Below are 26,597 nucleotides of genomic sequence, written 5' to 3'. Positions count from 1 at the left end.
TCCCTTTGTGGCATCATTAGCTCCATTTACCTCTGGGGAAATGGGGGCCTGAGGCCAAATAATCCACCCAAGGCCCCATAAGGAGCAGGCCTGAGCTGGAGGGAGCCGAGGTCCCCTGACCTCCGGATGGAGGCTTTTCCCACGGGCGAGGGTAATCCGCATCTGGAATGTGGAGATTTACTCTCTTTACGGGGCAGGTCTGGGTATGGCTTATTCATCTTCTACCACAGCCAGGAGAGACGGGGTCACGGGCTCTAAGGCCAGGACCCCCAGGAGGGTGGGCCCTGCAGCAGGTGGGGTTTCCCTGGGGGTGGCTCAACCGCCCGAGTTGGCGGCTGGGCCCATGAGTCAGAGCTGCCCCACGTCTCTGTTCCTCTCCCCACTGGCAGCCACGGCCCCAGACTCCTGGAGGCAGTCCAGGGAGCCCTGTGGTTCCAAAACCAGGTGCCTGTCCCTAGGAACAAACTGAGAGGCCCCTTCCCCAGTTCAGAGTGAGCAGGGAATGGCCAAGGTCACGTAGTGAGGTGTGACAGATCTCAAGCTGAAACCTGGTTCCACCTCAGGTGACCCCTCCCAAAGGGCTCAGGCGGGAGGGCCAGGAAGCCCCAGGCTGGGTCCAGGACCTGTGCACCCTGCCCTCGGCCCCTGGCAGCTCCATTGCCCTGGCTCCCTACTGCCGCCAGGTCTCCCAGGCCTGCGCTGGGCAGTGGAGCCGACGTCCAGTCCTGAGCCGGCCAGCAGACACCGAGATGCCTGGTTCGTGCCAGCCCCACGCCACCGAGCTGCTGCAGCCATGGGAGGCCGGTCCGCACTCCTCTCCCAGCCTGGCTAGACTTTACTCTCAGAGACCCAGCCGGGCCGCCTTTCCCACCCCCCCACCCCCGACCGGCCTTGTCCTGGTGGCTCTCACCCCACGTCTTCCTCCCTTCCTCTTCCCCTATCTCCTTCACCCTCTCTCCTCATTCCTCCTGCTCTCTGGACCCCTTGGGTGCTCTGTCCATCTGCCCTGCTCCTACCTGAGACACGACCACTACTCACCGGGGCCTGGGATCTGGGCTTTAGCGGATGCCTCTCGATCTGGGCCCATGGGCAGAATGGAGGGAGGGGGCGGGGTGGCCTGGCTTAACAGCCAAAGCCAATGGAGGGTGGGGCGGAGTGGGGCTGGCGGGGGAGCGCAGGCTCCCGACCCAGAGCCGGGCACTGCAGAGCCGGAAAAGCCTTCTCCTTTCACAACCTGGAAAACCAAAGCCTGAGGTCCAGGTCACCCGGCTACCGGCGAGGAGCTGGGGGGAGTGTGAAGACCTCCGTCTCACAGATGGAAGCAAGACTTGAGCTGAAGGGCCCCGTGCAGGGATCCTACAGCTGGGCGAGCCCGGCTGCCCTACCCCACTTTTGCCACCTTCCGGGCCCGGGGATCCAAACCTGCGAGACACCACGAGGTCTGTGGGTGAGAAGCACCAGGTTTAATATTAAAATCTTTCTTTAAAAAAAAAGTACACAGAGAAGAAAAGTTGATGGCATACAAAATAGCACTTCTGTTGTATAAATGGGAGTTAATGTGAGTCCTAAAAATACTTGTAAACCTAGGTGATTACATCTTTGGTACCGTAGTGAGAACCCACGCCCTCTCCTTGACCAGGCTGCGGGGGTCCTGGGGCGGGGAGGCGCCAACCAACACAAGGGGCTGGTGCCCAGAGGCGCTGACCTTCCCTCACCCTCCGTCCAGCCCTTCCCCTGCCAGCAGTCTCGGCCACAGCCCTCACGCCCCAGTTCCCTCCAGTGCCAACTGGGCTGGCAGACACAGTGAGGTGAGCATCCCCGGGCAGACAAAGCCATGTTCTACGGTTCCTGCCTCAGGGTGGGGCAGCTGGCAGGTGGGAAGACACCCCCCAAAGTACCCACCTCTTGTGCCCCTTCCTCAGGTCCCCCATCCAAGGTTTCTTGTCCGTTCACTGTCCTCTAGGTCTGCGGCACAGACCTGGACAGCAGGTACGAGTGGTGGGCTGTGTCAGGTGGTCTGACTTGCCGTCTCGGCCTCCTTTGCCCAGAATAGCTCCAGAGGTCATGTGGGTGCTGAAAGGGGTCCCACGGTCTCCCCATGTCCCTGGGGCAGCTTCTGGGGGCTTTCTAGGACACTGGCTGTCGCTCAGAGTCAAGGCCTGGGCAGCTGGCCTTTGGAGACTTGCCAGGGGCCTGGGGGAGGGGCACAGCTCCTGAATGCCTGGAGTGTGCTGTGTAGCCTGGAACCTCCCCAGACCCCAACTAACCCAGGATAGAGGTTTGGAGGGTTTATCTTTGCTTCATCTGGGCAAGTGTGCAACCCCTGGAATATTCTAGAATGTTAGTGCTGGCAGGGCACCAGAAGTCAATGAGTCCAACCTGCTCATTTTTCAACAGGGAAAACAGAGGGCGAGGGATTCCTCCAAGGTCTCTTAGTGGGTCCAATGCCACATTGGTCCATACACGTGGACACCTCTTGCAGGCACGTCAACACACTCATCACAGACGTGGGGCCCATCTGGCCCTGGAGACTCTGGTGAGTGGAGTAAGACTGGCAGTGATGAGGAAAAAGACCCCTGGATCCATGGGGCCAGGAAGACACGGACACAGGCATGTTATGGGGAGGTGTACCCCAAGTGCCTGGGGCAGGGGCTACAGGCCAGGGTGTCCTGTCCTTGGCTCAGCCCCCAGCATTAATTAAGCTTGGAAGGCCCCAGACCAGCCTGGGCCTGGGAAAGCAAAGACTGGCATTGAGGGGAGGTGGCTTCTGGATGAGACAACACTGTCCAAGGCCAGGCCCTAGCTCAGCCAGGAGCCAGAGATGCTAGGGTCCCTTCCCCAGCTCTTGGGCAGGAAAAAGTGCAAGGAGGGAGCTGCAGCTCCTTGAGGGGCAGCTGGCTGAACAGAAAAAAAGTTAACCTACCACCTCATGAACCTTGAGCATCTCCTCAGGGATTCCAGCCTCCATATCTGTCAGCCAGGGTGAGAATCCCAGATGGTGGGTTGCCAAGCCCACCTTTCCCACCTTACAGATGGGGAAACTGAGTCCCCTGGGAGAAGTCTGGCTCAGAGTCACATGCGCTCTCCAGAGGCAGAGGACCGGTCATGGTCCCTACGGTTCTCTTACCTCCTAAGCCAGCCCCAGGGGTCGGGGTGTGATGTGCCAGGGGCAGAAGCTTTCCAGAGGGGACAGCTGATGGGAACAGCCTGGCTGCTGGGAGGCTGGGCCAGGCCAGGAGGCGCAGGGTGCTGGGAGGTAGAGGGGGAGCTTCGGGTAGGGCAGGGTGGGGGCCAGCCCCTACAGGAAGCTGTCCTCCGCCTCGGCCCGAGGCCCAGGGCAGCTGGAATCCGGCGGCCGCTTGGGCTCTGGCTCCACCTGGGACTCAGGCTGGGGCTCTGGCTCTGGTTCCTCTTGGGGTTCCAGGGGGCTGTCACAGGAGATGGTAGAGGAGGTGTTGACTTCATTCAGGGCGGAGCTAGAGGCGGAAGGCAAGTGAGTGAGAGGCTGGGAGGGAACCACAGTGAAATAATACCAGCCTTAACGTAGAGCTTTCTATCTATCCACCCTTGCAGCATGCACCTTACACATTTTAACTCACTGAATCCTTGTAAAGACTATGCAAGGCAGGCGCTGTGAGGAAAGTGCAGCTCAGAGAGGTTACATCATTGCCTTGCATCACACAGCGGGTAAGTATAGGAGTTAGGACTTCAAAGCAGATCGAGTTGATTGCTCACCCGTCAGTGTCTCTCTCCTGCATGCCTGAATGTATAATGATCTCATTTAATCCCCACAACAACCTCCAAATAGAAGTATTCTTACTGTTTTCATTTTACAGTTAAGGAAACTGAGGTTCAGAGAGGCGAAGCAGCTTGTCTGAGGGCACCAACATTCACAGCCCAAGCTGTTCGAAACTCTGAGCTCAACTCCTCTATACATTGGCTACTTGGAGCCTTGGAATGTTTTGGGCATGGGTTTGGCCACATGGGGAACATCTAGTCCAGGCAACAGCTGGCCTTCCTCCAAAGCCCTCCCCATACCGTAACATCACATCCCGAGGCAAAAGAAAAGCACGAATCTCCTCCCCAGTCTGAATTCTGGCCTGAACTTCTGTAGGTACCTCTGCCTCCCTGTGCCAGGCTCCCTGGGGTCCTCAGGGCATGGTGCTAAAGGACAGACCACAGGGCTGGTGATGCCCATAGAGTAATACATGGTGTGCTGGGGATGCGAATTAGATTTTCCTCTTTTCCTCCTTAGGGCTAGGACAGGGCCTAGAGAGGGGCCAGAGTAGATGGCCTGTGGAGGCTCCTTTAAAGAAACAGCTACCTTACCATATATCCCAGGCCACTTTCTCTTACCAGCCTGCCATTTCCACTCGAGGTCATCAAAGGTCAAATGAGTTCAATTCTCTCTTCTATTCACTGGCAGGAATAAGTACTCACCCTAGGTAACTTACTTCTAAGGCAAGCCTGATGGCATGAAGACACAGACAGATACACACACAAAGACACACACACAAAGACACACACACACACACACACACACACACGCTATGCATCCTACTGCTTTGGGCTGCAGGTCAGAATGGCTACCTGGCAAGGCTGGGGGAACCCTCCAGTGGTCCCTCATCAGCAACCTCGGGTTTGGGGTCAGGCAGGGGGATGATATAGTCGTTGTCACCCTCGTTGGGCTGCACAGCAGTGTAGAGGACGGAGCTGGTGTCCAGGGGGGATCGGAGGCCATTGAAGCCGGGCAAGCGGGCTTGGGACCGAAGGACGGCTGGGTGGTCGCTCCTCAGAAACTCCTCATCCACCTGCTGGTACTTCTGCTCGGCAGGGCAGGAAGAAGCCGAGACACAGGGAGGGTCAGACCAGAAATGCCTTTAGGGATCATCTAAGGGCAGGTTCTGACCCAGCCCCTCCCGCCTCATGTAAATAAAGCACCTGGTGCTCTGAGAGGAAGAATTGCCCAAAGCCCCACAGCTGAGCTGCTCTCCTACCCGGCCTCTCACCAGACAAGATGGGCTCAGGGTCACCCAGGGAGGGGACAGTGATCGGACTAGCACCCGCAACCCTAACTCTTCCCCCACTTCAGGGTAGACAGGCGCGGGCTCTCTGCCTGCCATGGCCTCCCTCGCTACTGAAGGGAGACAACTCCCTTCCAACTCACTGGAGCTGTAAACAGATGTGGTTGGGAGTGGGCTTAGGAATGGACTGAGGGAAAGGGCTGTGTCTGGGCCAAAGGACAAGTGCATCCCCCTCACTGTAGCTTCGTAGTTGGGCAGCGAGGGTTTTAAGGCCCTGCTGGCTCCGTAAGCCTTGTATGAGCCCGCCACAGGGTCCAAGTGGTCAGGCCCTCAGCAGTCATCTCGCCTGGGGTTGTTCAAACTTGTGACGGAGGCCCAGGACTTGGTCTGGGTGCAAAGGCATGAGGAAGGATGCAGGATGAAGGGGGCTGTAGGCTTCCTGCCCCCACTTTAAATTAATCAGCTTCCACATAGGATTTCACTTTTAAAAACTCTATGCTGCTAAAAGAAACTACACTCACAGCTCCAGCCCATCCCTTATTAGTACCAACAGGGAAACTGAGGCCCAGAGAGGGGAAAGGATGGTCCCCCAAATACCAGCATGTCACACAGAGCCTTGTACCCTGTGTCTACTTCTGGACCAGAACTCTTCGTTCCCCACCCCAACCCTGCCTCAACGTACCTTTTTTTTTTTTTGCGGTACGCGGGCCTCTCACTGTTGTGGCCTCTCCCGTTGCGGAGCACAGGCTCCGGATGCGCAGGCTCAGAGGCCACGGCTCACGGGCCCAGCCGCTCCACGGCATGTGGGATCTTCCCGGAGCGGGGCACGAACCCATGTCCCCTGCGTCGGCAGGCGGACTCTCAACCACCGCGCCACCAGGGAAGCCCTCAACGTACCTTTTTGTAACCCTCGCCCAGCAGTCTCTCGAGAAGCAGCACCAGCTGGGAGAAGGGGGGCCGAATCTCAAACTTCTCTTCCCAGCACTTCTGCATGATCTCATAGCTGGGGAGAGGGGCAGAGGGGTCAGGGTCTCTGGCTCAGGGTCTGCCACCTCCCAGAACAAGGGGAGTAATGAAGAGTTTGGAGGGGAGGGGTTTTTTCCATTACTGTACCTGCATGTTCCCTTGGGAAGCCCTCCCACCATCCTCAGTTCAGTGGTCCCATTGATCACACCTTGGTGAGCACATGACATGGGCATGGCCAGTAGGCATTTTTATCCCCTTAGCTCAGTGGCTGGTTTTCTGGATGGGGAGGTGACCCCAGCTGAGCCCTTGACAGTCACCTCTGGACCTTTCACTGGAACTATGGTGAAAACAGCTAGGACGTAGCCATTTGGACGGTGCCAACCTGAGAGTGAGGCTGACGCGGAGGAGAGCAGAGCCCCGCGGTAGGATGAGAGAGTGTGGATGATGTCTTATGAACAACAGGATCCAGCTATACCTACATTTGTCTACATATCTGAACTAATAAATCTATTTTCGGCTTAAGCTGGTAAAGTTGGATATCTACTGTTTGCACCCCAAGTATCTTCCCAAGCGCTCCACTCACATCTCGTCAGAGGCGTGGGCAGGCTGGGCCATGCGGTAGCCCCGCTTGATGGCATTGTAGAACTGCTCGTTCATGGGCAGCTCTGGGTACGGGGTGCCACCTGTTAGGGAGCAGAGACAAGAAACACAGGCTCAGGTATGTCGGAACAGTGGCAAGAATCTTCTTCCATGGGACAGGGAGAGGCACACCAACCCCGGCGTCGGTGAGGGTGCAGTGGCCTTGGCATTGGGAAATGTGGGCTCCCTCATAGGCTCTGGACAGAGACTGCATGCCTCCCCAGAATCAGAGAACCAGAGAATGCCGGAGCCAAGCAGGCTTTTTGATGTCACTGTCCAGATTCATCTCTACTGAGATGGGGAGGTAAAGAGATCCAGAGAAGGCAAGAGACTTGCCAAGGTCACACAGTAACAAGAAAGCAGCAGAGCTTCTGAGCCCTGTCCCAGAGCCCGTCCCACAGCCCCACCAGGATGAAGGTGTGAGCGGTCAGGGCGGACGCTGCGCCGTGAGGCTGAGGACTGGAGGAAGAAGGAAGCGTACCCAGGGTGAAGATCTCCCAGAGCAGGATCCCGAAGGACCACACGTCGCTCAGGGTGGTGTAGAGGCTGTTGAAGATGCTCTCGGGGGCCATCCACTTCAGAGGCAGGAAGGTCTGCGGGAGGGCGGAGGCTGCTGAGTGCAAGGAGGGGCCGGGCCCCACTCTGCACCTGGGAGCCGGGAGGAAGCCTGGCAGTTCCCACCCCCAGCTCTTTCTCACTTCTCGGTCCCTGAGGGCCCATCTCTGCTGGTGCACGGTTCCCACGCCCATCCCACTGCTGGTCAGAGGATCAGGAGGCTGAGTTTCTTTTCGCACAAGCTGGGGACATGGTAACCCCTGTCCATGAGGGAGAGCCCCAGGGTCTGAGGCTCCTCATGGAACAGGCTCCCCTTCTTGACCCTAGGAAAGGCCCTGCTGTGGGGAGGAAGAGACGTGCCAAGGTGTCACCCAGCTCTCATCCTAGCTGCCTTAGATCTCTGGGCAGATTCCTACGCGGGAAGTGCGGACATGAGTGGGAGGCAGGATGGTCACCTTTGAACCAAATACTGCCTGCCATCTACTCATCTGTCTTAGCCTGTCACCTGGGCTTCTTGCTCTGTTCACCATCGCCGCTGGGTCAGCACATTTGGCCTGTTGCCCCCTCAACCTCCCCAGGACCCTTTACAGCTGGTCCCTTGCCCCCTGCCACGACCAGCAAATCTGAGCCCCCGGCCTACCCCACGGGCCTCGGCGTCTCACCCCCGCCCCATGCACAGCTAGTGGCTCCCCTTCCCATCCCTGCACACAGGGATAGGCAGGCAGAGCCCATCGCCACTGGGAAGGTCAGGCCACGAGAACCCTGTCCTGATCTCCCATGAGCCACAGCCACGCGAACCATGAGGACGGGGAAAGGCACTCACACTGCCTTTGGAGATGTAGTTCGAATCCCGCATGATGTCACGAGCCAGGCCAAAGTCGCAGATCTTGACCAGTTTGCCCTCACAGATGAGCACATTCCTGGCTGCCAGATCTCGGTGGACGCACTGGGGAGGGAGGAGACGGGAGCTGAGACCGTGGGGGGCAATTCTGGGGAAAGACTCTCCGTGTCAGGGGCTTTGGGAAATATGCATCGCTGCTCAGGTGTGAGGGGCCACCAGGTGTGAGGGCATTTGCCGTCCTCACCCGCCAGAGGGCTGCCGTACGGGGCCATGTACTGGGAGCACCCTGGCTGGCTGGGTGACCCACCTCCCCAGGACCCCACTGTGCTCACTGTGACCACACATACATTCTTGGAGGCCAGGAACTCCATGCCATTGGCCACCTGGTAGCTGAAGCCCACAAGATCCGTGTAGCTAAGTACTGGGGACTCGTTGATTAAAGTCACCCGGCAGGTCCTCTCAGGAGCTAGGGAAGAGCAGAAGGACACCCACTGTCTTGTGTCTCCCTGGGGCTAGAGAACTCCTGGCCTTTGGCTCGTGGAGGCTGAATGTCCCAGAGAGAAGACTCCTGATCCTCTAAGCCTCCCACAAAAGGAAAACAATTTCCAAATATCTAACTTAAATTCTCCTTCTTTATCAGAGCCCTCATTGGCCAGAAAAACTTTTGGCTTTAGCCCTGGGCCACCTTTGCTCAGCCTGGCCTGCCTGCTCTTTAGGGACTCTAGATCAGCCTGGCACCTGTAGACCACTCTTCCCCAAGGCCCCAGCAGGTCAGGCACCCCTGTGCCCACCCTAGCTCCTCCCCTCCCTGTGGACTGTGTACACATCTCTGGACCCAGAAACAGGGGGTTCATATTGGGGTTCCACCACACAGCAGCTTTGGGCAGGTGGCTAGCCTCAGTTTCTGCATCTATGAAATGGGCACAAGGTCACCTTCCTAGCAGGGTTGTTGCCAGGCTGGGCAGAGGAAAGGTTTCGAAAAGAATGTATGACTACATGGGACTTCCCTGGTGGTGCACTGGTTAAGAATCTGCCTGCCAATGCAGGGGACACGGGTTCGATCCCTGGTCTGGGAAGATCCCACGTGCCGCAGAGCAACTAAGCTCGTGCGCCACAACTAGTGAGCCTGCGCTCTAGAGCCCATGAGCCACAGCTACTGAAGCCCGCGCGCCTAGAGCCCGTGCTCCACAACAAGAGAAGCCGCCGCGATGAGAAGCAGCCCGCGCACCGCAACGAAGACGCGACTAGCCCCCACTCGACGCGACTAGAGAAAGCCCGTGCGCAGCAACGATGACCCAATGCAGCCAAAAATTTTTAAAAAATTAAAATTAAAAAAAAAAAAGAATGCATGACTACATAGGTGTGAGGACCCTGTGCGCACCCACCGGAGGGGACGTAGTTATCATAAGGAGCCATGTAGTTGGAGGACTCGATGTCTGCGTATTTGACGTCCCCTTTCATGTCCAGCATGGGCACGTAGTCCACTGACTCATCTTTGCTCATGTCCATGTAGCCACCATCGCTCTCCCCAGGCAGGGACACATGGCTGGGGGCAGAGGAGCGTTACAAAAGGAGAAGCACAGGCTCTTCCCTCTCTTCCCCTTCCTGCAAGGCCCCATCACTCATGCATTTCTTCTCTCCCTCACTCTTGCATGCCCACACAGTCTGTCACAATATGAATGACCATGTAGTGAGCCCTTCCAGCCAACCTCAGGCCCACGCTGAGCTGGACACTGGGTCTGCCAAGATGACCTAGGACCCCGGGTGTGTCCTCAGAGAATTTACGTCCAGGGGTGATTCCAGCAACCCAGGACCAGGGTCACAGGAAGGGCCTGTACCCAAGTGCCTTCCTGTGGCCACTACAGCACCGTCCAGCCACGATGCCCTGCAAGTGGGCAATGAATCGCCTTAATGCCTCTGCCTGCAGCAGCAGCTCCCCCGAGAGCTGAGGGACTATGTACACATGTGTCTCTAGGGTTAGAGAAAAGACTGGAAGGAAATCAATCAAAATATTGGGGAGGACACGGGTGAGTTTTAATGTCTTCTAATGCTATTCTGAACTTACTCTTGCCTCTGCAATAAACATGTGTAGCTTTTGTAATTAGCAAAAGAACAAAGAAATGTTATTTTTGGAAAAGAAAAAGAAGAAAGGGGATGAGCTGCCCTGGAGGCACTGGAGAGACTGGTGTGGGGAGGAGGGGGGAGGCTGTGGTGAGGCAGGAGTAGAGTGTGGAGCACTACAGAGGGGGTCATCCTGGGACAGGAGGGCCCCAGGTGCCCCCTGTCGACAGGAGATGAGATGGGGTGGGGTGAGGGGTCAAGGGGGTCACCCCCTCTGAGCCTCCAGAGTGCTCAGCGCAGGGCCTGGCACACCACGGCAGTCAGCAAGTGGTAGCCGATGCCACCATCATCACCACCGTCATTGTTTTGCCCACCTCTGGGGTGGCCAGGGGCCAGGTCTTGAGCTGGCTGGTGAAACAAGTGAAACCTGGTTCCAGGAGTGGCTCTGCCCGCCCTCACCTCAGCTTTCTGTCCTGGACAAGGAAGGAGTGAGCAGGCGCTCCTCAGGGCTCCCCACAGATTCAGGTCCCGCCCTCCCTCCAGTACCTGGGCAGCGGGAGCCCAACGGGCAGGGCGTTGCTGTAGAGCTCAGCGCTGGGCGGGCGGCGCTTGTTGGAGCAGCGCTGCAGAAAGGTGTGCTTGTTGCGGTGCAGGTAGTCCACCAGGTCGCCGTAGCGGCAGTACTCGGTGATGATGAAGATGGGCCCTGCGGAGGGACAGGCTCAGGGACAGTCCCGGGGCGGGGGGGGGGGTCTTCCCATCAGAGCCATGAGGCTAATGACGGGTTGCACGTGGGTCAGCAAAGAGGCTTAGGTGCCAGGCAAACCTGGACTTTCCTGACCGTGAGCGAGGCACTTAGTTTCCCTGAGCTTTACTTTCCCCATCTATTAAATGGGGCTAGTAATATACCCACCCCAAAGGGCTGCATTGAGTATTCATGAAACAATGCCTTTGTCAGCTCAGCTCAATGCCTGGCAAGTAGCAAGCACAGGGTTAGCTGTTATTGATAAAGCTGATTCTGGAGCCCAGGATACAAAATAAACAAAGGTAACTCTTTATTACCAGGTTACTGTTTAAATTCAAACACGATACATTGACTTAAAGTCAATCAGTGACAGCTTAAACATACTGGTGGAATCAAAAATTTTGAAATGTGTGATCACTGCAGACATAAGTTGGCCTACGCACACAGCGTACTTCTGTATTCTGTTTTTGTTGCACAATACCGAGGAAAATCCCAAATCTCACAATAAGAAGCTGCAAATAGTGCTAGCATTTTTTTTTGGCGGCCTAACTTGTAATCAGAGCTTCAAATAAACACATTTGGCTGGAGAGACCTTATTCTATGATCCGAGTGACAGCAGCTCACAGTGAGCAAGCTAGTTGGTGGGCTCCAGAGGTGGGGCTATAACTCATCTCAGTGTCACAGGAGCTGTCACTTTTGATAGCTTTTAAAAGGTATTGTAAACAAATAAATAAGTAAAAATAAAATAAAATGTATCGTGAACATTTTTTCAGTGTCAGAGAACCCCTTGATTTGGAAGCCGCTAGGACTGGTGAACTAAAGAGTCCTTTGGTCTTGAAGGTGATGTGATTTGGTGACTTGCTAAATCCCACACCCATCTGCCTCTGTGAAGTGAGGGCACCAGACAGGGTGCGCACGGACCCTCCAGCTGGAGTGTCCTGTCCGTAAACTGAGGAGGGGGCGGGGAGGGGCCAGGCTTTGACCACTGGCACTTCCCCAGAATCCTCTAGGGGTGGGTTGTACCTCCTTTAGTGCAGGCCCCCAGCAGGTTAACCACGTTCAGGTGGGGCCCGAGGTGACTCATGATCTTCAGCTCCGACATGAGAGCTTGCTTCTCGCTGCTGCGGGCTGTGGCTGAGGGAGAGAGGGGGCCCTCAGGCTTGGTCCAGTCACTGAGGCCCCGCAGACGCCCCACTGGAGCCTATTCCGGCTCTTCTGTCCCAGGCTGGGCTGTAAGACCCAGGTGGCTGAGGGAGATGAGGAGCCGTGCACAGGAGAAGAGGAAAGAGGATGGGAGGAAGATGGAGGAGGACAGGAGGCTCCCGGAGGAGGGGGCAGGGTGAGAAAGCCTCTTTCCCAGAGCAGAATCAGGAGTGCTGCTGGCTCTGGTGTGAGTGCACTTCCTGTGCCCGGAGAATCAGCGGGAGGCCTGCTCTGGGAATGCCTGAATGTGCGGGGAGGGGGCAGCGGAGAGGTAAGGGAGGGGCGGGCTCCCAGGACTCACATTTCAGCATCTTGACGGCCACTTTCATGGTAGCCTGTGAATGGCTCAGGCCGTGAGCCGTGGCCTCCACCACCTGCCCAAAGGCCCCGGAGCCCAGGGTGCGTCCTGGGGAAGAGATGATCTCTCAGCTCCTGGCGCACTAGGAAGCTGCACCCCCCTACACTCTCTGAGGTCAAGCTAGACATCCCTCAAGCCACCCTGGACTTAAGGTGTTTCTCCGACGGACCCTCCTAAAATCACAGCGCTTCGCAGACCATCCTGGTCTCGCCTAAGTCCTGCCTGCTTTCTGGCCCCTCTTTAGTCCCTGGAGGCCTTCTTCTCCCCACAGAGGGGAGCACAGCTCCTCCACGCTCTCTCAGCCTCTCCAGCTAGACTAAGCGCAGGCCTGGCACTCAGCCTGCCCTCAACTAATACTTCCTCTCTCGCCATGAAGGGGTCTCATCTCACACCATCATTGGATCATAGGACCTCAACGTTGGACGGTCCCTGGGGGATCATCTTGCCGCCACTGTACAGAGGGCGGGGCCCTATGGCCAGAGAAGGCAAGACGTCAGCACTAGGTCTCAAAGCTAATCATGGCAAGGCTGTGCTCAGACATCAGTGTTCCCACCCGCCTCAAGTCCCCAGACTGCCGCTTGAGGCCTCCCTGGGCTGACCAAGCACAAGCTGGTCCCGCGGCAGCTCCCAGGTGGAGTCGTAAGGCAGCTGCATAGGGTCCACGTAGATGTATTCATGGCCATCAGAGCTCACAGATTCAATCACTTTCCATCGGATCTCATAGCGTGGCTTCTGCAGGACCAAGACGAGGGATGGATCATCAGAGGGGGACCACTAGGTCCAGCTCCTTATGAAACAGATGGGGCAGGAAAACCTGAAGCCCAGAAAGGATTAGGGGCATATCTGAAGCCATACAGCATGTTATCAATAGAGCCAAGGCCTTCATGGGCTCCACGGAACAGATGTTGGGGGAGGTGCTGAGGAACAGCTGACAGCTGAGGGGCAGGCTCATCAGAACCTCCGTACCAGCTTCTCCCAGAGCCTGGGCCGCTCCTCAGATGGGAAGATGGGAGCAGGCAGCGCTGGAAGGTAACACAAGGCAGGGACATTCTACTGGATGTGGATGGCCCCTCCCCACGCTGGATCAGTCACAGTGGTAATCTCAGAAAGATATAACCTTAGAGTGTTGAAATCATAGGAGGTTGGAGTCACAGGATTGGAATCTGAGAATGATAGAATCATGGGGCGCTGCAATCCTGTGGTGGAATCATGGAACGGTGAAATCTCAGAACAGTCCATTGAAATGACAGATTTAAAGGATTAGAATGCCTTTCAGTAGAAGCCTGGGAGTCTCTGTGGGTCAGAGTTGGAAGAATGCTGGAGCCCGTGCAGTCCACCCTGAAGGTCCCATGCCCCGTGGTTGCGATGGGCAGGGATGATGCCTGAGCAGGACTCTGGATGGAAAGCGGGGTGCACAGCACAGACAGGGCACCCTGGATGGCCTGGACCAGGCCCACGTTGCCCAGGCTGCTGGGGTTGAAAGCAGCTCAAACATGCAGCATCACTTCACACCTGAGCTCCACGCTGGGCCCCAACCATGGCCCGATCCTCCAGCAATAGGGGATTGCGGGGGGGTCCATGCAAAGAATGGTGTGCCAGTCTGCACCCATCAGGCAAGGGTGGGGCTTACCTTCTGCCAGAGCATGATGAGGATGATGAGGGAGATGATCGTGAGCACCACCAAGGCCAGGATTGCCGAGATCACCACCACCTTGAAGGGTAAGGCTGGAAGCAGAGACAGGAGCTGCTTATGAGCAGACAGGGCGTTTGGCAGCTCCCCTCCCTTCAGTCCACCCCTGGTACCACAAATCGCTCTCTGCCCAACCTGCCCCATCCCCCTTTGGCCTACGATGTCAGACCCTTAGCCTCTCCCCTCTGGGCCACATCTCCAGCCCCTTGCATAAATACCCCATGCCCTTCAGTAACTACCCCTGGATCACTACTGGCCGCCAAATCCCTTCAGCCCTTGCCAGGGTCAGTCTGGCCTGTCTGCCGTAGCTCCAGATGGGATGCAAGCTCCTGACAGCTGGGCTGTGGTTCACCTCTCCTCTGAATCCACGCCCTCATTGGGGCTGTCACTGCTAGGACAGAGCCTGACTGAGAGGCCAATGGACCCAATAACTGAGCTCCCATAGCCTGAGGCATCCAGACTGCAGAAAGGAGCCGGTTTCCTCCCCTATAGTGATGGTAGTTGTAAAGTACATCGCGGTGTGGGCCAGGGAACTGGGGTAACCAAGTAGGGCCAACTCTGGGTGCCCCCCCCAAGCCCTGAGTGTCCTCTACCCCCAAAGCCTCAGCCTCTTTGCTGCACAGATACCCACTCCTTCCCACTCCCTCCACATCCACCCTAGCCAGACCCTCACCTCCCCTGTCCTGCCCCTCTGGCCACCCATGAAGTCCCCTGGGAACTCACTCCCTCCTCCTGTGTCACCCACCTGCCCTTCTCTGCTCGCTAGAGAGCTCTGTCCCTCCTCCTCAGGGACTCAGACCAACATCACTCCTCTCCTCCTTTTCCCCATCCTGGGAAGGAAGCCTGCATCTTCTAGGGAAGCCATTTCCAAGTAAAAAGAGGGGCCTTCATCCAGCCTTGGAAATTCCCCGTGGGCTGGTACATGGCTTCCCCCTCAGTGGCACACAAAAGTTTTACTTCTGCTTTGCTCAGAGCTGGTCTGCACGTGCCCACTTGCTCGGGGATATGTGTGCATGTGTGGGAGTGTGAGTGAGATAAGGCATTAAAACCCATCACCCATCCCACCACAGGGCAGGGGGAGGCAGGTCTGCGTAGAGCAGTATCTGCCTGTATAAGCCCATGGACCTACCTAAGTATAGGCATAAGTGTGTCCAAAACACCTTGGACAGTCTTCATATCTCTGCTTGCACTGGCTTCTGTCTTCTCCTGCAGCTCCCTCCTTTACTAGTCCCCTCCTCCTTATCTCCTCCCCCAGCCCCTAAATATATACACTCTGTTCTCCAGCCAGGTTGAATTCCTTTCATTTCTCTGAACCCACTTTGCCTCTGGGCTTTTGCAGAGGCTGTTCCGTCTGACCAGAGCACCATTCCTCACCAGGCTAACTCCAGTTATCTTTCAGGTATTGACCTAAAGCTTCCTTTTACCAGGACACTTTCCTGAATCCCACAGCTGGGTATGGAGCCCCTTCTCCCTTTAGGCTTTCCCCCCAAATGCTGACCCCCACAGTGAGGTTGCCTAGTTCCTTGTCTGCCTCCTCTCTGCACCGTGGGCACTAGGAGGACAGGCAGGGCTGGGCCTTCTCCAGTGAGAAGCTGCGACCCTGTGACTATTTACTGAATGAGGAAATAGGTGAAAAAATGAAGCACGTGCACGCAGGTCCACGCATGCACAGGGACTGGCAGGTAGCAAAAGCGTCTGGGCACTGTAGGAACTGTTCATACGGATAAGAATTATGCATGGATGTGTACCTGCTAACAGACATGCACGGCACAGCAAGCATATGTGTATGCGGATTGCGTCGCACAGTTTTACAAAAAGGTGTGCTGCATCTCCACGCTTACAGATGTGCACTATGCCAGTGTGCACACGTGCACGGGAGTTGTACATTGTTTGCACACTTGTATGGGGATTGTGCACCTGCACGTACACGCCTACAGACGTACACACGTGGGTTTATATACCTGCCTGGGGATCGGGGTGCTCATGTACATGGTTTACAAACATACCCACAGTGGGTTTATACCCATAAACGTGCTTGTGTACATGCTTACAGACACACGCTCTAGCTTTACACATGTATGTGGGGATTGGGCATTCTTCACTACTTGCTTTACAAACCTACACTTGCAGGGTTTGCACCCACGTCAAGGATCAGGCATGCTCGCGTACACAGCTTAGGACACACATACAGTGCACATACAAAAGAAGACAGCACTGTTCATCGTCATGGCTTATACACATACACTCGTGGATGTACACATGTGTGGCAATACTGTGCTGCTGTGCAAATGCCTGGGGAGATACACCCACAATGCTCCTGAATGCCATGGCCCTGAACGCTGACTTTAGCCTGCTGTGGGCACACAGGCACAGTTCCAAGTACAGCAGGGTTGAGGTGGGGGTGAGGGGTCGTCAGGGGCTACGGAGGATGGAGGACTCACAATGTGGCACCACGGTGACCTCCTGAACGTCTTGGCCCAGAAGGTTGTGCAGCGTGCAGCGCACTGACAGCGGCTGATCCACACGGCGCAGGCGCAGCGTGCTCACCACCTCGAACTCCTGCTCCTCTGCCCAGTACGTCACGTTCGTCTCCAGCAGGCTCTCCTCCTCGGAACTGTTCCCCAGTGGCGTGGGAGGCAGCTCCAGCGGACACCTGCCGGAGAACCAGCCAGGTCGGCTTCCAGTCCCTTGCTTCCCTATGCGGGTGGGAAAACTGAGGCCAAAAGCAGGCAGAGCCACCGGGTGGTGGTAGAAGGAAGCTGGGCGCGTCCAGTTCCTTTTTCCCACTGCCTGGTCCTGAGTTGGTTCCTCCCGTGATCCCTCAACTGACCAGCAGGGGCGCACCTACCCCAGAATTGAGAACCTGGATTGCAAAATCCACTCCCTTCCTTTGACCCTCAGGGTTAAGGTAAGGAAAGGCAACAATTTAGGTCATGCAGAGCATCTCCAAGAAGCCACATCTTCTACGATATGGATCTAGCCTGGAACAGTGTTCCCAGAGGATGGTGTTGGACTAGATGACCTTCATTGGGTCCTTCCAGTCAGCTATGGGTACCCTGGGAGACCCTGGCCCAGGGTCTGCTCACCTTTTGAGGTCGCTGCAGGTAGACCAGCTGAGGTGTGGCTGGGGCATGCCCCGGCCACGACAGCGGACTGTCTGCTCGCCGCTGGCAGGGTGGCTCTCGCTCAGCTCCAGCACACGGACAGGCACTGCAGGGAGAGGGGCACGGGCCAGGAGGTGGAGAGGTCAGGATAGACAGTCAGTAAGAAAGGCCCTCAGGGAGGACCTGGTCCAGAGTCTCCCTTGGGGGGAGGGGAGCTTCAGACGGCAGGTGAACATTAAATACCAGGAATCACCATGTGAAAACTGACAGATTCCCCTTCTGGGTACTTCAAAGGGAAAGTCTCAGTAGGGTGCTAGTCTGTCTTTAACACCTCTCTGAGATTTGCTAATCTTCCCTTTTAACAAAGAGAGGGCAGGCCTGAGGATCAGAGCCCTGGACCGGCAAGAACATGCAGTTAGAATTTAATAGCACTGTTTTGTTTTCTCAGAGTTTATTTTAGTGGTTGCTTTATATTTATGACATGTGATGCTGATTTTCCATCTACAGTGGAGAAGTTCACTTTTCATTCAAAATAAATTTATTTTTAGAGAGTCAATTCAAAAAAACATTAAGTCATTATTGTGTCATTTCTCTGCTCAGAATCCTGCAGTGGCTCTTCATTTCAGTCACAGTAAAAGCCAAAGTCCATACAAGCGCCCAGGAAGGCCTACACGATCTACCCTCTCCTGTCCCCCCAGCTGCCCCGTCTCAGCTCTGACCTCATCTCCCACCGCTCTCCCCTTCACTCTGTTCTGGCTACACAAGCCTTTCTGCGTTGCTCCTGCCTTTGCACTGCCTGGTGTGCCCTTCCCCCAAATAGTCACTTGGCTAATGCCCTCACCTTCTTCAAGTCTTCACACAAATGTCATCTCCATGCAGCCAATCTTGATCATGCTATTTGAAATTGTAACTCTCCCCACTCCCCTGCCCCCAGGACTCTACCCTCCTTACCGAGCTTTTCTGTTTTTTTGTTTTCTTTCACAGCACTTGTTACCTTCTAACCTTGTACATGGTTTGCTGTTTTTTCCCCTTTTTTGAATGTTTATCTTCCCCGCACTGGGATGCAAGCTCCACAGTGGCAGGGCCTCAAGAACCTTGAATGGACTGGCATATTGTAGTTGCTCAATAAATATCTAATTAGTACTATAGTGTAAGTGGTGTGTGAGAAGGAAAAACCATGCCACTGGGATGTGAATGCCTGAGGTTTTGTAAACACCAATCTAGCCCAATGACCTTCTCGCAAAGCTGTGGAAACTGAGGCCCAGAGAGGGGATGTGCACGCAGCAGTGGTCAGTGTCAGAGCCTGGCCTAGAACCCAGCCTCCTGAGTCCTGGACTCTCTCTTCTCCTCCTCCTGTGGGTGGATGGACAGTGTAGGAATGGCAAGACAATGGGGGTGGGAGGGTCAGGGGAAGGAAAGCAGGGTGGAAGGCTCCTCACCGTTGACCTGCAGCTGGAAGGAGAGCTGGGCTTCAGCATCCTCATGGAAGGCCCGCATGGTGTAGCGGCCAGCTTCAGCCACCTTCACCCGCACCAGTGTCAGTTCTGACACATACCTGATGAGGAGGACAGGCCAGGAGACCCAGCTGTCAGAGCTGGAAGAAGTCCTACAGCCCCCACCTTTCTTGTAAAGACAGAAAAACAAGGTCCAGGGAGTGGAAGGGGAGTGTCAAGGTCACATGGGTATCAGTAGCAGTGCCAGGACTTTTGAATCCCCACCCATAGGCAGCTCCAGTGAGTCAAGGGGGAGGGTTAGGACGGATGGGGTGGGGGGCGTGGTGGCGGGGAAGCACCATCTCCATCCGTCCACATCTCATCCCTTTCAGAAAGGCCTGACACTGCTTTATTCTAACATGCAGCACCTCAGGTCAGTCTGCTAATCTCCAGCCTCAGGGGAACCATTCTTGCATAGGTGCAGTGGCCTGCCTGCACCCTCTTCTCCAGTCATCCTGCCTTTTTATCCGTGGCTGCTTCCGGCTGACTCCACCCATCACAAGGACAACTAAACATCTGGGTGATCGGATGACCAGAGTCCGTTTTCCCCTCTAGACAGGAAACTCTAGGAGGCTGCAACTGTCTGTTCTGGTCTATGCAGCATCCCCAGTGCCTGGCACAGGCCCCTGGTATGGCGCCTGGCATGTAGTAGGCTCTCAGGAAAGATGGGCCTCGATAGGTTTGCCAAGTAGCTTAAGGCTGTGGGCTGCCTGCCGGCTGCAGAGAATAGTAACTTCAAGAATGAAGCGGACAGGCCGCCGCTCACCGGGTCTCAGACACATTGCGCGTGGACAGCGCAACCTCGCCGGCGCCGGAGTCACCCAGGGTCCGGTTGTCCTTGAACCACATGACAGTGGGCGGCGGGTAGGCCTCGAACACCACCTGCAGTGTCCGGCTGCGGTGAAGCTCCGCGAATTGTACAGGGTCCAGCTCTCCCAGCAGCCGCACGTAACCGCTCTCTGCAATGGGCGGCCGTCAGGGGCGGGGCTATGCCCGGCCTCCAATGGGGCAGCACCTCCTGGGGGCGGGGCCTCAGGTTTTAGGAACTGAACCAGCGAAGGAGTTACCTGAGTTGGGGTTCAGGTGGGTACTGTGATGGACTGGAGCAGGAGCCGAATTTGGGGCTGATACTGGTTTGGGGGCTGCGCTCAAGATTGGGACTGGGGTTGTAGTGCTCTTTGGTGTGCTCTGTCTCAGGATTGTGGCGGAGATGGGTTACAGCCTGGCTGAATTTGGGGATGGGGCTGCCTGGCCCGGGGATGGCAGCTGGGATTTAGAAATCGGGTTGGGGCTCAGGTTCTGGCTAGGCGGGAAGTCTAGGTTGGGATTAGGATTGGAATTGGGGCTGGTACTGTGCTTTGGTTCTGGTTTATCCTGAAAAGGGGGCTTTGCTTGGCACTAAGGCTCGAGATGGATTAGAACATGGCTGACAGTACCCCAGGGCTGTGACAAGGTCTGGGTCCAGTTCAGACTGAGGGCTGGGGGTAAGCCTAAGGCACACACCGACCACGGTGACATTGATGGCCTTTTCATCTCGATGGTCGCTCACACTTTCTGATACATTGCAGATGTAGGTCCCTGAGTCTCCCAGCTCGGCACTGGGGATGTGCAGGATAGAACGTATGTGGGGCATTTCAAAGAGGAAGTCGGTCACTGGCTCCACCAGCCGCCCACTCTGTAGGGAAGGTTGGGGCAAGCCCCCCACATCAGGAAAGGTCCATGAAGTCAGGCTATGAGCCTGAAATACCCATCCCTGCCCGTCCCTTCCTCCCACCCGTGGCCCGGCATTACCTCCATGCGTGGGTACGTCCACTCAAAGTTGACCACCTCATTCCCAGTCACAATGCACATGATGGTGATGTTCTCCCCTTGGCGGACCACAGTCTGCACCGCATTCACTGAGACGTTGATGGAGGACACTGGTGGCAAGAGACTGGCTCAGGGCTGAGGAAGTCACCCCCCAGCCACCAGCACATCCGTTTAGGGAGGGGGTGGGGGTCCAGAGAGGGAAGGGATAACTGGTGTGGAAGATTCACTCTTTCAACAAATATTTATTAAATACCTACTATTCTAGGCACTGGGCCTTTAGCAGGAAGCACAACAGACAAAATTCCTGTCCTCATGAAGCTGACATTCTAGAAGGGGTAACAATTTTGAAATCAAAGTACTCTCTGAGCATCTGAGTACAGAAGAAATTTATTGAGCACAACCACATACTCTCCATCTTTTGTTTTATTTAATCTTCACAATAATCCCACTAGGTAAGCAGTCAGTATTATCCCCATTTTACAGAGGAAGAAGCAGACTCAGAGAGATTATGTGTCTTGTGCAAAGTCACTGAGATGGGAAGTGGCAGAGCTGGGATTCAAACCCCACTGGTTCAAAGCCTGTGCCTTTGCCCACCGCAGTATACAGCCCAGCTCCACCACTAATGCTTCCTGTGACCTTGGACATACTCCATCCTCTTTCTGAGTCTCAGTTTTCTCATCTGTAAAATGGGGCAACACACCTGCCTTCCAAGGCTGTAGTGAGAATTCAGTGAAAAATGGAATTGCACACTGTGTTATCCGAAAGGTCTGTACCTCTGTGGAGGGTCATACTTGCCTCTGCTGAGCACCAGGCCAGAAAGGGGGCTCACCCTGGAGGCTGTAGACATAGTAGGCATCCGAATCCACCTCCCTGTCCCCGATGGTGGTTTTGCAGACGTAGGTCTTGTCCTCAAAGGTACCAGAGAAGCCACGTTGGTGGTCATAGGTGATGGGCAGTGGGACATCCACCTTCTTCTCATGCAACGTCACCACCAGTCTCGGGTCCGTCACTCGGCACGGAATTGTGGTCTCAGTTATTTCCGTGAGAAAGATGAATAGTTCCTCGGGGTCAACGGGGAGGAAGCCCACAGTGGGATCTGCCATAGGTGAAGCCACGAGTACGAGTCAGAGGAGCTGGGTTTCTGGCTATGCCCTGATTTTCTCGGTTACCTTGAACAGGTCTCTTTCTCTCTCTGGGCCTCAGTCTACCCACTACAGAATAAGCATGCTCTCAGAGGTCCCTTCTAGCTTTAGCATTTGATATGGACAGCACTGGCCTGAGAAAGAAGATAAGTTGCAAGTGGAAGGGCAGCTGGTACCTGGAGCTTAGAGAATGGGGAAAATGAGATGTGGAGGCCGAGAGGGTGCATACTGGAACCAGCTGAGAATGCAGAGTTCTTGGGAACCGGGAATGGGGTGGGCTGGCAGGGAGCAGACAAATATTCAGGGCAAGGGGTGGGAGTGAACATACTCCTGGACTGAACCAGGCTGGATTCCCTGATTCATCTGCGTTTCTGAGACAGCTGTGTTTCACCATATCAGTAAGGCACTTTCTGAACTTCCCCCAGATGCCTGCAGTTGAGAAGAGGAATAAGGGAGTGAGTACACAGGCCGGGGGCCCTCACCTGGCACAAAGATGTAGAGTCGTTTTCGCTCGCTGGCCTCCAGCCCATGGGAGCCTTTGTAGGTACAAAAGTATTCTCCTGTGTCTAGCCCAGTGACATTGGTCAGTGTCAGCACGCTGGAGAAGGTGCCGTCCTGGCTCGTGGTCATTTCCTGTGGGGGCTTCTGGGACGTCCGTTCCCACACCACTGGAGCTGGACCCGAGCAGGTCAGAACAAAGGTGCTGGAGAGATTGAGGACAAGCTCTGGCCCCGGGGGTGTGATGACCAGGCCCCAGGAGGCCCGTGGTCCCAGCAACAACAGCAAGGGCAGCAACAGCACCTGGCCTTTGGGAGAGGAGACATCAGGGCACAAGAGCATGAGCACCTCTCCCCACAGCTGACCCTGAAGAACACACCTCCCTAATCCACAGAGAACACAGACTGGAACCCATGGCTCTGAGACCTGCTTGCCCAGGGCCTGGTCTCCAGGGACTCCTTCTGGCCTCCTGGCCTCTTGACCTCAGTTCCTAGAGACCCCCAGCCTTGGAGTCTTTCTGCAGTGCAACTTTCAGGCTGCAGGCATGTTCTCTCAAAGGCATCAGGAAATCCTCGGGAAGCAATTCCCAGGCCTCCAGTTCCTGCATTACTTCCCAGGTCACTTTCTGAGCCTCTTCCCTGCAGCTGCCCCAGATGTCCAGGTTCTGCCCCAAATCCCAGAGATGGCCCTGCTTGGGGAAGTGGTGGCCAAGGTAGTCCAGAGTGAGGCAGACTGGGACACGAAAGATACTGAGGCCCCTGGAGGCTGAAGGGGACTGGGGATCGGGGGATGTCAAGTGATTGGTTTCCCCTCCCCTTGCTGACACCACCGGGGAAGGATTCTGTAAGCCTCGCCCTCCCCACCCTGGCCCACTTCGGCAGGGAACATGAGGTGAAAATAAGCACCCACTTAGACGGGTGGGTGCCCAGCCGGTGGGTCGGTCATCTTTGGGTGGGCCTTTGGCTGGTCACTGATTGCCTGGAGAAGCCCACCCAGACTTGGGAGCTTACAGTCAATGAGGGGTCCAGGCAGGGAAGGGGAGTCCCCCACTGGAACCAGACTGGCCGGACTAGTACCAACGAGTGCTGACGAGAGATGGGAGACCAGGGTGACTGTTAGGGAATGGGGTGGGGACTGCTGGTGAGGGGACATGGATTTGAGCTGATGTCTCTGGACAGGCAGAGGTCGACTGAGGCCTCCGAGCTGAGAGGTGGGCAGTGGAAAGAGGCCTCCACTGAGAGCAACTGGAAAGGCAGGGAACTGGTCAAGAGCAGAGCAGTGCCCGGGCCCTGGTGCTGGCATGCACCACCCCGCCGGCTCCAGATCCCACTTAGCTGGCTCCCCAGGGCATTCCGCCCCTGCCCCGAGTCTACCTACCTTCGAGGACAGGAGCTCGCATGGCACTCGGAGGCCGCATGGTATCCTGCAGAGTTAAACAGGGGTCAGGGCCCAGAGTTGCCAGAGGCAGCGCCAGGGCCCCTCTTTGCCTGGGTCCTGCAGAGTAAGCCCCAGCCTGAGCCCCCCAGCCTCTGGATCCCTCGGGCTAAAGTCAAAGGCTACTCAGAGCCCCCTCCAACAGGGCACTCATGCCCAAGGAGCTCCCTCCCCTGTGCCAGGCCCATTCACAGGGTGCCTGGACCCTGCTCTGGCTCTGCCTCTACCTCCCTGATGGCCTCGGCCGAGACCCCTGCTTCTCCCTGGGCCTTGGTTTCTCTGTATGTATGTGGGGGGCGGGTCTTGGGCTGGATGGTGTCCAGGGGCCCGCCAGCTCTAACAGCCTGTCCTCCGGGTGACAGTTCCAATACCAGGCTCTTATCTGCCAGGACAAATATTTGGGAAAGTGTGATGAAAGGCCTAGGGGAGAAGGAGGGGGTAAGCCAGAACCCGGAGAACTCCCACAGCTCCACAAGCACAACAGGAAATGGAGGCGGCGTTGGGGAGGGAAGCGGGGGCTGTGGAATGTGGGGGGCACACACCCCCTCCCCCGCACTGGCCCCCTTTACTCAGCCCCAAGCTGCCCAGGGAGGCCCAGGAGGGAGGGGCCGGGGGCTGGGCCCAGGGGAGGCCACCCCGCACAGCACGGCTTCAGCGGTCCTTGGAAACTGTTGAATCCAAAGCCCCCACCCACACCTCCAGGGTCCAGATGGGGAGAGTGAGGCTCTGAGAGGGGAAGAAGTTTACCCGAGGCTACACAGCAGCGCTTGTCCTGGAGGGAGACAAAGGGACTGGAATGATAGAGGTAAAAAGACAAAGACGCCAAGAGACAGAGAGAAAGGAAGCACCGGGTGATGGAGGCAGAGGGAGACAGAAGCAGGGACACGGAGAGAGATGGATCGCACTGCGTGCGTCTTTGCCCTACCCCTGCCCTTGGCAGCCCCTTCCGAGGGTCCAAAATAACCATCGATAGCCAGGCTTGCAAAGGTCTGACTGTAGGATCAACAGGAAGAAGGCCAGAAGTGGGTGGAGATCATAGAGCAAGAAATGTGGGAGAGACCAGGTGACAAGGCAACCGGGAGAGTGGGGCTCCTGCCTTCCCTGAGTGGCTGCCCTGCCTGGCCCGGCTCCTAAGGCCACACACCGATTGCTCCCACTCCACTCTCATCTCACCCCTTTCAGTTCCCATGCCAGGGCTGGGATCCGGGTTTGAGCCCCAGCAGGGCTACCTCCTGCACCATCACTATCTCAGTGGCCTCAGTCTGCAGCTCTCAAAATGGGACAACGGCAAGTATACCACTTACAGGGCTGCACTTACACATTAGTCACGGGACACAGGCAATGGCCCTGGCTTGGGGTCGCTGGTCTCGGCTCTGCCCAGTGCCCTCAGAAGCTCCCTGAATGAATCTGCTCTCCTTCTCCTCATTCTCCCCATCCCTTCAGACCGGCCTGCCTGAGGGTCCCCTCTCCCAGTTGCTTTAGACTCAAAGCCCCGCCAATCTGAGGCCCCCTCCACGGTGCCCTCCTCTCCCATCCCTCCTGCCCCAGCCCTCCAGCTGGATGCCAGGCCTCTTCCAGCAGGAGGGAGCAGCGCCGTGGCGGAGCCAGCATCCACCACAGAGGCCTATCTGTCCCTCGGTGGGTGCCCCTCTGGATCCCCCCTTCCTACCAGAGATCTCAGCCAAAGAAAATCGTTAGCAGCGGAGGCTGGGGGAGGGGGTCATTTCAGCCTCCCTGCCCCTCCCCTCCTGGCCTCCCTGGCTGGCCACACTGTTTATTATTCTAAAGGAGGAATTTGGTCGGCTGGCCTGGAGATGGGAGGTCACGGCAACTAGGACTGGCCTGGCTCTGGAAGGCTGTGGGCCGGGCCTCTGGGCGGGCAAGCGGCCTCCCCCACCACCCCCGACCCTGGCTTCTCTCCTGCTAGGCCTGGCGCTAAGGGGGCTTAGAGTCCCTGAGACTCTGAGCTTGGAGGGGCCTTCTTGAACGGGCAGCAGAGGCCCAGAGACGGACAGAGTCATGGCCCAGTCACACAGCAAAAAGATGGAATCAGGCTGCAGGGAGAGGATGGGCTGGGCACAGGAGCTCAGGGAGAGTGCAGCCACCTTCGGGAGAGTATGGACAACCAGGGATCTTGGACTGGCTTCTCTCTTTATGAAATGAGCATTTCACATGGGGCTTCAGACCTACTCTGAGACTGAGTGTGTCTCCAGCCCTCTCTGGGACTCAGTTTCCCCATCCACACAGGGAGAGGTTTGGATGGGTCATCTCAAAGAGCCATCGCGCTCTAAAGCTGCCAGAGAGAAGATTCTGGTCACTATTATTCCTGCCGTGGTGGGTTGGGGACATAGGGACGGATGGGAGGAAGGGCAACATTCCTGAGGCCGACGTAGAATAAGAATCCATAACCCATCTCATTCCATGGATTCAATCCCCTGACGATTTGGTCCCAGATTTGCTGTGTGTACTTTGACAAGTTGCTTCCGTCTCTGGACTTCAGTCTTTCAGGTGACCTCCAGACAAATAAACGGGTGATGCGGACACCCAGGAGGTGGCAGGGGGAAGCGTGGTGTGGGCCACAGGCCGGTGGACTGGGAAGAACCAGAGTGGGGCTTGGGACATGACCTCCTGGGCCATCTTGGATGATTCCCTGACACCCCCAGTTGTCCATCCAATGCCTTATAGACTTCTGTGCTTCCCAGGGGCTGCTGTATTTCTAGCCGACCCCAGAGGGGCCCAGGTGGCTGATATGGGGGTGGAGGACTTGCCTGTGACCACTCCCCTTCTTCAGGGGCAGGGCTGCGCTCCAAGGAGGGACCACCTGGGACAAGGTGGGTGTCATAGTCAGGGAGGAGGCATCCCCCTTCCTGCCACACTCTCCTGCCTGGGGAGGCCCTTGGAGCAGAGAGAGGGAGGGGACCCTCGGAGATCCCCTGCTTCGCACATGAGGCGAGTTCCCGTGATTCCTTCTATCTTGGCCAGGTTGGGGGTATGAGGACCAAAGATTAGATAATTGCCCAGCTCCTCCCAGTGAG

General features: G+C 56.4%; 1 protein-coding gene across 2 annotated transcripts; it reads right to left on the bottom strand.

Moving 5' to 3' along the window:
* Positions 1-1,440: 1,440 nt before the first annotated feature.
* On the bottom strand, positions 1,441-24,563 carry PDGFRB (platelet derived growth factor receptor beta). 2 transcript variants are annotated; one of them, XM_060008534.1, is made up of 23 exons: positions 24,488-24,563; positions 23,506-23,551; positions 22,113-22,436; positions 21,318-21,584; positions 20,471-20,598; positions 20,183-20,354; positions 19,446-19,638; positions 18,626-18,741; positions 17,169-17,292; positions 16,524-16,735; positions 14,023-14,117; positions 12,992-13,124; positions 12,336-12,440; positions 11,855-11,965; positions 10,633-10,792; positions 9,411-9,571; positions 8,373-8,491; positions 8,008-8,130; positions 7,111-7,222; positions 6,574-6,673; positions 5,922-6,027; positions 4,591-4,823; positions 1,441-3,476 (listed from the first exon to the last, which is right to left on the bottom strand). In XM_060008534.1, the coding sequence occupies exons 1-23, from the start codon at positions 24,527-24,529 to the stop codon at positions 3,299-3,301; spliced, it is 3,360 nt and encodes a 1,119-aa protein (XP_059864517.1). In that variant the 5' UTR covers positions 24,530-24,563; the 3' UTR covers positions 1,441-3,298. The 2 variants fall into 2 exon arrangements, with proteins under 2 accessions (XP_059864517.1, XP_059864518.1); XM_060008535.1 differs by lacking the exons at positions 22,113-22,436; positions 23,506-23,551; positions 24,488-24,563 and having other exon boundaries at positions 21,284-21,431.
* Between the last annotated feature and the right edge of the window lie 2,034 nt (positions 24,564-26,597).

Source organism: Delphinus delphis, chromosome 3 (assembly GCF_949987515.2).
Source record: "Delphinus delphis chromosome 3, mDelDel1.2, whole genome shotgun sequence".
Taxonomy (NCBI): domain Eukaryota; kingdom Metazoa; phylum Chordata; class Mammalia; order Artiodactyla; family Delphinidae; genus Delphinus; species Delphinus delphis.
Note: the sequence above shows the minus strand (reverse complement) of the source record. Positions and strands in the feature narration are given on the sequence as shown.

Coding starts and splice junctions, on each gene's coding strand:
- PDGFRB (XM_060008534.1), bottom strand. CDS start 24,529: ATGGTTATTTTGGACCCTCGGAAGGGGCTGCCAAGGGCAGGG. Junction 20,355..20,470: donor GGACGTACCCACGCATGGAG/GTAATGCCGGGC, acceptor CCTTCCCTACAG/AGTGGGCGGCTGGTGGAGCC. Junction 8,492..9,410: donor TGATAACTACGTCCCCTCCG/GTGGGTGCGCAC, acceptor GCTCTTCCCTAG/CTCCTGAGAGGACCTGCCGG.